This window comes from Camellia sinensis, chromosome 6 (genome assembly GCF_055761805.1).
Source record: "Camellia sinensis isolate YWXY chromosome 6, ASM5576180v1, whole genome shotgun sequence".
Classification (NCBI taxonomy): domain Eukaryota; kingdom Viridiplantae; phylum Streptophyta; class Magnoliopsida; order Ericales; family Theaceae; genus Camellia; species Camellia sinensis.
Genome location: NC_138966.1, coordinates 23,730,850 through 23,740,350, shown reverse-complemented (window position 1 = coordinate 23,740,350; position 9,501 = coordinate 23,730,850). Strand labels below are relative to the sequence as shown.

The 9,501-nt window shown below is 49.4% G+C and overlaps 2 protein-coding genes across 2 annotated transcripts; both read right to left on the bottom strand.

The window, feature by feature from the left end:
* Nucleotides 1–5,177: 5,177 nt before the first annotated feature.
* Nucleotides 5,178–5,663, bottom strand: LOC145793216 (uncharacterized). Its single transcript, XM_082875976.1, has one exon. It carries the CDS (start codon nucleotides 5,661–5,663, stop codon nucleotides 5,178–5,180), a length of 486 nt encoding a protein of 161 aa, XP_082732102.1.
* Nucleotides 5,664–7,705: 2,042 nt separating this feature from the next.
* On the bottom strand, nucleotides 7,706–8,140 carry LOC145793215 (uncharacterized). The gene has a single exon (XM_082875975.1). It carries the CDS (start codon nucleotides 8,138–8,140, stop codon nucleotides 7,706–7,708), a length of 435 nt encoding a protein of 144 aa, XP_082732101.1.
* Nucleotides 8,141–9,501: the final 1,361 nt, after the last annotated feature.

Sequence of the window (9,501 nt, the reverse complement as noted above, 5' to 3'; positions counted from 1 at the left end):
CACACGCAAAATTCAAACGGCTGTCGCCGTTTGGGTTTCCCACCCTTTTTATACACACACGAGGGGTCATTCGTGCCCCCACTGTTCATCTTTGTTTTCGAGCCCAAAACCCTAGTTCTCAAAACCGCCATCGCCATTCCTCAGGCTATTTTCGACTACCTTCGATCTTTCAGAAACAGCAAGCGAGCTCGAGGTGTGCTGATCTTGCCCATGCATCCATCATCCGTAAGTTTCCCTGCCCCTCTTTGCGTTTTGCTCTCATTGTTCTTCGTGTTCTTCATTCTTGTTTTTCACGTTTTTGCCTAGCACTATTGAAATCCTATCAGTGCCCCTCTTAGGGGCAATATTGGTACACCCTAGGAAAAACTGGAATCGGAGAAGCAGATGGGGCTCCTATGCCCCTTGCTTCCCCAAGTTTTAAAGCACTAACTCCGTATTCGGGATGAACAGCCTGAAATCTGGGTAAGACCGAGCTAAAAATAATAATTTAGATCCATAGATAGAACTTCAGCCGAGCAAAAACTAGTTTGTGGCTTCTCGTTGAGGCCGTGACCGTGCTGGACATAGGGAATCAGAACCGAACTAGGAAAGCCAAATCGGCTAGATAGTCGAGCCGAGATAAGGGTCGAGCCAGTAAAACGCCCCAGAAACCTTTTACCGAGCTAGGAACTCCACATAGAAGCCGTGTAATTTATGTCGCGCTAACCCTTGGACTGATTTCTTAACAATGCAGAACAAACTAGGACCGACTAGGCCCATTCAGCATTACTTCCGGTGAGGCTCAAAGTCCGAGCAAACACAAAAAAAATTTCACCGAGATACGACCTAAGTCACCTCAATAAATAAAACCGAGATAGATGGGGAAGTACCGGTTCATGGTGAGTTCTCCTGGGGCCCTTGCTGAGTTCCGTAGAGAGTATAACATTCCAGACGATGTCCATCTGGAGCTCGCCAAGAAAGGAGACACCCCATGGGGCGAGTTAGACAAGTGTTCCTTCATGGTCGTGTCCATAGTGGAAGGAGGACTACGCTTCCCGATCTAGCCCCTGATCTGCAAGTTTTTGAGGCAGACTAGGCTTTACCTGACCCAGGTTTCCAACAATACATACAAAATAATAAACGGTGTGGCCGAGCTAAGCCGAGATATTTCACCAATATACCCTTAGCAAAAATAAAGGTGGGCTTTGCTGGAATCTGAAAGTCAGGAAAGGCCGAGCAAAGCTCATTGAAGGTAATTCGGACAAAGAAATCAACGACGACGATTTCCTGTGGGTGTCCGGTCGTTATGAGGACACCGAGGCGCCCATACCGAGCTGGTACATTAGGAAAGAATTTGGGAGTGCCGGTGAGTAGCTCGGTGAACCGTGTTATTTTCTTTCCGCATTGGTCTTCTTTTGCCGATCTAACACTTATCTTCTTTTTGCAGATTATAAGCTCTTGGCAGAGGATTACTCCTGCGCTAACCAGGAAGCTATAAGGGTCGTGTTGCGCCATCCGGCCGAGGAGCGAGAGTCACCAAAACTGCTCTGCTTCGAACCGACCTACCACTACACAGCACCATGCAAGAGCAGGGTAACCGACTTTTTGCATGTGCCTTCCCCAGAACCAGATCCAAACCTTCCATTGATCAAATTGGTCCCACTAACGGCCGAGCAAGAGATGGCCAAGATTCGAGCAATCAAATCGATGATCACCGGCAAGGCGAGCGACTCTCAGCCATCGGAGGCAGTCGGGGGGACTTATTCCACGCCGGGCGCACAAGGGAAGGATGTTGTGTTGGCTCTGGCCAGCGAACAAGCTGTTGGTCGGTCGAAGAAGAGGCCGAGAAAGGATAAGGCTGAACAACACCTAGCGGATGAGGATTCAACCGAGCACGCTTCCACCGACTTGGGAGAGTAGACTGAGCAACCGATCACCGGGCCATCCAAAAAGTTGAGTGCCCCCCCGGTCTGGTCGCCCAAGTTATCATACAAAGGCCGGGCTGTCTCCACTACGGATTCAGTTTACGCGGACAAGGACTACTCTCTTGGTTTCAACATGACCAAGGGGCTGCTCCTTCCCGCTGACATGAAGAAGCATGACGAGCTGTCCGACCTAAAGGTGCTCTGCTCGGCGATGAAATCAATAGTGCTGGTAAGTTGACAGTCTCTTTTGTTCATCAAGTTTTTGCTCGGTTTTTCCATTCTGACAATCTTCACGTGCTTTTAGGCAGCGCAGAAGAACTACTTGGCCCACGAGCGAATGATCGCTGTGCGGCAAAGTCTGCGAGATGCAATTTTTGACAACAAGGCCAAGACGACCGTGTTGACTAAGCTGAAGGCTACGCAGGAGGCGGCAGAGGCCGAGCACAATACACTAAGTCAAAAATTGGCCCGGGCTGAAGAAGACAAGCAGAGGGTCGTTCAGCTGACAAAGGCTCGCTACCTCGTCGAGCTGCGAAAGCTTCAGGATGCCCACAAAGCCGAGAGGGGTAAGGCGGTAGGCGATACTGAAGACCGCGGGTATGCAGAGGGTGAAAGGACTTATGAGCGGCAAGTTCAAGCGACCAAGGACATCTTTTTCCAGTGCAGTTGGAAAGCTGCCATGGAAAAAGTTAGCCTTGGTCAAGACGCCGAGATGTTCTAAAACCCGCCTACTGCCTACATCTCGGCCTATATGTAGGCCTACGTTAGCGCCGTGCAAAAAAGACTTATTGAATAGGCGAAAAAGGCAGCTGAGGAAGAGGCAACCACCGTACAACCAGCCGAGCCAAATCCCCCCGAAGCTTCTAAAGGGGTTGAGGACCGTGAGGCGGAGCAAGAGGTTGTCGCGGTCGCTGATGCCGAGACAGAAGATGCCGAGGTAGGCCTAGCCGAACAAAATGTCCTTCTAGATTTAGATTGATCTCTTCTATCTCTTTTTTTTTTAATGTAACTGGGCTTAGCCCCACTTTTGTAACTCAACTTGCTTTATCAATGAAAATTCTACTTTTCGTCCGTAATGTGCAAATTTTCTTCGATTTCAAATGTAGACGCCAACTTTTAGCTCAGCTACAAAGTTTGCGGGCGAGCAAAATCAGCTCGGCCCTTACATGAATTGGGCAAAATGCCAACTTATTCGTTGGGCGAGCAAAATCAGCTCGGCCAGTTGGAAGTTTGGCAAAACGCCAACATTTCACGCGGTGAGCAAAGTCAGCTCGTTTCATTTGGGCGAGCAAAATCAGCTCGGCCATTACAAGTTGGTTAGAATGCCAATTTTTTACACGGAGAAGCAAAGTCAGCTCGGCCCTGAAAGAAAATGGACAAAGTGCCAACATTTTATTTGGGCGAGCAAAATCAGCTCAGCCCTTACAAGTTGGTCAGAACGCCAACTTTTTACACGGGCAAGAAAAGTCGGCTCGGCCCTTAAGGAAGTTGGACAAAGCGCCAACATTTCGTTTGGGCGAGCAAAATCAGCTCAGCCCTTATAGGTTAGTTAGAGCGCCAACTTTTTACATGGGCGAGCAAAGTCAGCTCGGCCCTTAAGGAAGTTGGACAAGCGCCAACATTTCGTTTGGGCGAGCAAAATCAGCTTGGCCCTTATAGGTTGGTCAGAGCGCCAACTTTTTACACGGACGAGCAAAGTCAGCTCGGCCCTTAAGGAAGTTGGACAAGCGCCAACATTTCATTGTAGACGAGCAAAAATCAGCTCGGCCTTCATACAATTTTGATAGAATACCAACTGTTTGTACGGTCTGTCTCTACACCGACGAGAAAAAGTCAGTTCGGCTCAGTGTAAGTTGGCTCAGTGTAAGTTGGTCTTCTTGCCCCTGGCGTCTTCAGTGGCCCAATATCCCTATGATGTCATTATACAGAAACTCATAATATAAAAAAATGGGGCTATTTCTCATTACATGCCAGCGATTTACATCAAATGCCAAAAGGCTAAAAATTCAAAAGGCTAAGTAACAAAAATGATTACATTTCAAAAGTAAAAAATCCTAAGATTAGCCGCATTCCATGGTCTGGGGATAGCTTTTCCATCTAAGTCTTCCAAATGGTATGCCCCTTTGCTTGTCAGGCCAGTCACCTTATATGGCCCCTCCCAATTTGCACCAAGTTTCCCTTCGCCAGGGACTACCGTGTTGCCCATCACCTTTCTTAAGACCCAGTCCCCAACCTTGAACAGCCTTGGATGCATGGCCTTGTTGTATTTCCTGGAGAGCTCTTGCTAATAGGCTGCTATGTGGATCAGAGCCCGTTTCCTTCTTTCTTCGGCTAGGTCAAGTTATAATGCCACTGCTTCATTGTTCAAGTCTAGCTCAAAACTTTCAGACTGGATGGTAGGCATACCAATTTCCAGTGGGATGACGGCCTCCATGCCACAGGCTAAGGCGAACGGTGTTTCCCCGGTAGAGCGTCTGGGCGTGGTGCGGTATGCCCAGAGCACGTTGGGGAGTTCTTTAGCCCACTTCCCTTTGGCTTTTTCTAGCCACTTCTTCAGCCTGTCCAGGATGGTCTTGTTTGAGGCTTCTACTTGACCATTTGACTGAGGGTAGGCCGGTGTGGAGTTGTAGAACTCAATCTTTAACTCCTCGCAAAATCCGCAAAAAAGTTTACCATCAAATTGGGTGCCATTATCTGAGATGAGGGTCCTTGGTATACCGAAGCGAGTGACAACATTTTGCCAAACGAACTTCTTCACGTCTTTTTCCTTTATGATCGCCAATGGCTCGGCCTCAACCCACTTGGTGAAGTAGTCGGTGGCAGCGATGAAGAACTTGCAATTGCCCGGGGCAGCTGGGAGTGGTCCTATAATATCCAAACCCCAAAGCGCGAACAGCCAAGGACTTGTAAGGGGGAGCAGTTCTCTAGCCGATTGGTGGATTTAGTGAGCAAATTTCTGGCATTTTTCACACCAACGAACGTATTTCTGTGCGTCCGTCTGCATGCATGGCCACCAATAACCTTGGGAAATCGCTCGGTAAGCCAGAGATCGTCCCCAGTATGACTCCTGCTGATGCCTTCATGGATCTCGTAGAGGAAAGCTTCAACCTTGTCGAGGTGGACGCACTTCGGATACGGCCCAATAAAAGACTTCTTGTACAAGGCTCCGGATGGAGAGAGCCAAAACCGCTCTAATTTGGCCCGGATTTTGTTGGCCGCCTTCTTTTCTTCTGGAAAAATTCTATCTTTTAAAAAGGCAATGATGGGGTCCATCTAGGATGGTCCCACGTCGATGCAGAGTACCTTGGACACTTCTGGTTCCTCTATGCTTGGCCGAGGTAGGAATTCTATCATCAAAGGATTGGGAAAAGCTGTTTGCGTAGATGCAAGGCCGGCCAACTCGTCAGTTGTGTTATTTTCTTCACGGTTGATTTGTTCCACTCTTATTGCGGCAAACTTCTTTATTTCTGCATGCACCAGCGCTTGATACTTGGCCATTCTTTCATCTCTGGCTTCATACTCCCCAGAGACCTGATTGACCACCAGTTTCGAGTCGCTGAATACCATAAGAGCCGATGCTTTCATTCTTAATGCACTCCTCAGTCCGGCAAGGAGGGCCTCGTATTCCGCCTCATTGTTAGACGCCGGGAAGCCGAGCATAATTGCCTGCTCGATAATCAGCCCGTCCGGGGAAGTTAGCACGATACCCAGCTTGGCGCCATGTCTGTTGGAGGCCCCATTGACGAAGAGCTTCCACATCTCGCCAATGAACAACTTCTAGCAATCGGATGGGTTTTGGGAGCTCGTCAACTCCAAGGTTCCGGTCGGTTCATTCTAGTCTTTCTCCATGCCTCGGTTAGGCTTGTCTTTCGATGAGTTATCCGACTTTTCCAGTTTGGCTACCATTTGTCCTTCTTCCATTTATGACCCAACACTTGTCTCTATTGCCTCTACCATGGGCCGTGCCAAATCCGCACTAGCCAAATAAACCGGGCAAACCGGATGCATTCCAGGGGCAAACTCCGCTACAAAGTCTGCAAGAGTCTGAGCCTTGATCGCGGTACGCGGTTTGAACTTGATGTCGTACTGTCCCAATTCTACGACCCATTTCAAAATTCTCCTCGTAAAGTCTGCCTTTTTAAAGAGCACCTTGAGTGGAAACTCGGTCAACACCACTATCGTGTGGGCATGAAAATAGTGTGCCAGTTTTCTAGAAGCCATCATCAAGGCCAGGGCTAATTTCTCTAGCGGCAAATATCTCGATTCAGCAAGGAGCAAGGTCTTGTTTACGTAAAAGATGGGAAGGTGCTGGGTGCCTTCAGCACGGACCAAAACCGCGCTCACCGCATGTTGAGAGACCGCTAAGTAGAGATACAGTTCTTCGCCCCGCTGTGGTGTAACCAAGATAGGGACAGAGGATAGGTACACTTTTAGATCCGCCAGCGCATGGTTACATTCGTCGTCCCAGAAGAACTTGGCCTTCAAAGTTTTGAAGAAGGGCTTACAACGATCTGAGGATCAGCTTATAAATCTATTCAGCACGACTGTCATCCCGGTGAGATGTTGCACGTCCTTCGTGGAGTTTGGTCGCTCCAGCTCTTGCATTGCCTTGATTTGGGATGGGTCAGCTTCAATCCCTTGGTTCGTGACCAGAAAACCCAGAAACTTTCCAGTGCCGACTCCAAAGGCGCACTTTGAGGCATTCAAACGAAGCTTGTGATGTTTTAGTGTAGCGAACATCTCTGCTAGGTCGGCGAGGTGTTGAGACTTTTCCTTGCTCTTTACCACCATATCATCTATGTAAGCCTCCATAGTGCATCCCAGAAGGGGAGCGAACATCTTAGCTACCATCCTTTGAAAAGTTACCCCGGCATTTTTTAGTCCGAACGACATGACTTTGCAACAATATAGGCCCCTCAGTGTGGTGAATGAAGTGATCTCTCGGTCTGGTTCATACATGGTTATCTGGTGGTAGCCGCGATATGCGTCCAAGAAGCTGAACCTTTGATGGCCAGCGGTCAAGTCCACCAGCTGGTCGATCCGTGGGAGGGGGAAGCTATCATTTGGGCACGCACGGTTGACTGTTTTATAATCGACACACACCCGCCACTTGCCGTTCTTTTTTGGAACCACAACCGTGTTGGATATCCATCGGGGTATTGCACTTCTTCTATTGCCCCTGCTTCCAACAAGTTCTTGACTTCTTCCGCCACCACCTCGGCGTGGTGCAAGGCCGAGCGACGTGTCCTCTAGATGACCGACCGTGTATTAGGGAAGACATTCAACTGATGGCAAATGAAGCTAGGGTCAACGCTAGGCATATCGTAAGGCGTCCATGCGAAGGCTTCCATATTGGAAATCAGAAAGTCAACGTACTCATGTCGCTCGGTGCTGGACAAGGATGAGCCCAAAAGAAAGAACTTGTTGGGGTCATTCTCGTCTATGCGCACCTCCACCAAATCTTCAACTGATTTCTCTTCGGCCTTTCTCTCCACGTCTTCCAAGACCTCATTTCTCTCCTGTCCCTCTATCATTTGAACGAACCCTTTGGCGACTCGGCTGCCGTTCACCACAACGAAACACTATTTCACCATCACCTGGTCTCCCCGAACCTCTTCTATTTGCCTGGTTGGCGCCGGGAAGCGTAGAACCTGATAGTAGGTTGATGCTACGGCTTGCATGGCGTGCAACTAGCCCTTGCCCAAGATTAAGTTGTAGGTGGATGGGACCTTGAGCACCTATAATTCTACTTGTTTTATGATCGAACCCGCCTTGATCGGCAAAATGATCTTTCCTACCGGTCACTCTGGCTGAGAGTTAAAGCCAACCAAAGGAGACATCATAGGGGCCAAGTCCTTGTCCTCCAACTTCATTTGCTTGAACGCGTTGTAATACATGATTTCGACCGAACTTCCTAGGTCAATCAAGATCCTTTTGATGTCAAAGTCCTTGACGCGAAGAGTCACTACTAGGGCGTCATTGTGGGGCATCTGAATTCTCTCTAAGTCTTTACTGGAAAAGGTGAGGATATCATTCTCTTCGGACTTTCCTTTCTTCACAACGGGCTGAACGGAGAGCACTTCCCTCATGTGCTCGGCTTTCTTAATCATCCATCTTAGCTCGTAGACCCTTGCCGGTTCAATGATGCCATGGATGACATTGATTACGCCTTGAGGTGCTGCCTCTAAGGCGGCCAGGCCGTTTGGCTCGGTTTGCCCCGACGGGGCGACTTTCATACCCCCATCTATGTACTAGTCCAAATGTCCCGCCGCCACCAGCTCCTCCAAATTTTGTTTGAGTGGCAAGCAATCCTTCGTTCGGTGCCCTCGTTCCTCATAGAAGGTGTAGTGATACCTTGAGTTGAAGTCTCTCTGTGCATTCCCCAACTTTGCTGGCCAACGGACGAAGGGCTCACCTCGGATTTCACTCAGGATACGGTAAATGGGGATCTTAAAGACCATGGTGATACCAGTTCACGCCTTCAATTTCCTCTTGGCGTCTTCCTCTCCCTCACGGGAAGCGTTAGCTCGGTCGTTTCTACGGCCTTTGTTTCTATCATTGCGGTTTGAGTTACGACGTTGATCTTTTGACCGGTCGTTTGAGCGGTTGTCCTTCTGCCCGACTGAGTGAACCTTTCCCGCCACTCTTCTATCCGCCGCGACCGAATTAGCCTTCTTGGTCGCAGAGGCGGTATCATCCTCCATACGGATGCATTCGTTGATCCGTTGCACCAAGGATTCCATGGTTATGGGCTGGTGCATTGTAAGCGACTCTCGCAGCCTATGACCAACTGGGAGACCTCGCTTGTATTGAGTAATCGCCAGATTGGTAGGGCAGTCGAGGATCTCATTGTAAGTTTCCCAATACTTTGCATTATATGCCTTCAACGAACCTCCAGACTCCATCTTGACGCCTAGGAGATGGTCGACCTCATTTGGTGTTCGAGTGTTGGTTATGAATCTGGTGACGAAGGCCTCCGCTAATTGTTGCCACCCCTCGATACTCCCCTCCGGGAGCCTTTCGAACCATTTCAGGCCCAGTTCTCCCAAGCTTGTTGGGAATATGAGGCATATCAAGGCGTCATTGCGCCGGTGTCCAGCCATTACTTGCCAATAATGACTCACGTGCATGTACGGATCCGTCTTGCCGTCGTACAAGGTGAACTTAGGCTGGTGGAATCCAGCAGGGAGTGGTGTACTCTCGATTTCAGGAGACAATGGCGTAGCTGTAAGTCTCGCCAGCTCTTTGTCTACAAGCGCTGGGGCCCCCATTCTGGGCGCTGGCATTGCTACTTCCTCTCTATACCGGATTTGGGAACTTAGCCTCTGCAACGCCGGCAATCTCTGAGTCTCTTTACGGCATGCCCTCTCCTCCAACATATCCCTTAGGTCTCTGGAACGGGCAGAAAAAGAGTATCGCGACGTCGATGATGGGCATGAGGGACGGTAGGTGCTGTCACGAGTGAGAGATTTGCCCTCCTGTGGGTTGGAGTCCCTAACCCCATAGCTCCTGGTGATAGAGAGAGAATGCGTCCTTCCTTGGCGGCGACTGCCAGAACGAGGAGACGGGGTGCGCTCATTGAGGTTGTCCTCTCAAG

What these genes read in the sequence shown, in the direction of transcription:
- LOC145793216 (XM_082875976.1), bottom strand. Translation starts at nt 5,663, where the DNA reads ATGTGGAAGCTCTTCGTCAATGGGGCCTCCAACAGACATGGCGCCAAG.
- LOC145793215 (XM_082875975.1), bottom strand. Translation starts at nt 8,140, where the DNA reads ATGAAAGTCGCCCCGTCGGGGCAAACCGAGCCAAACGGCCTGGCCGCC.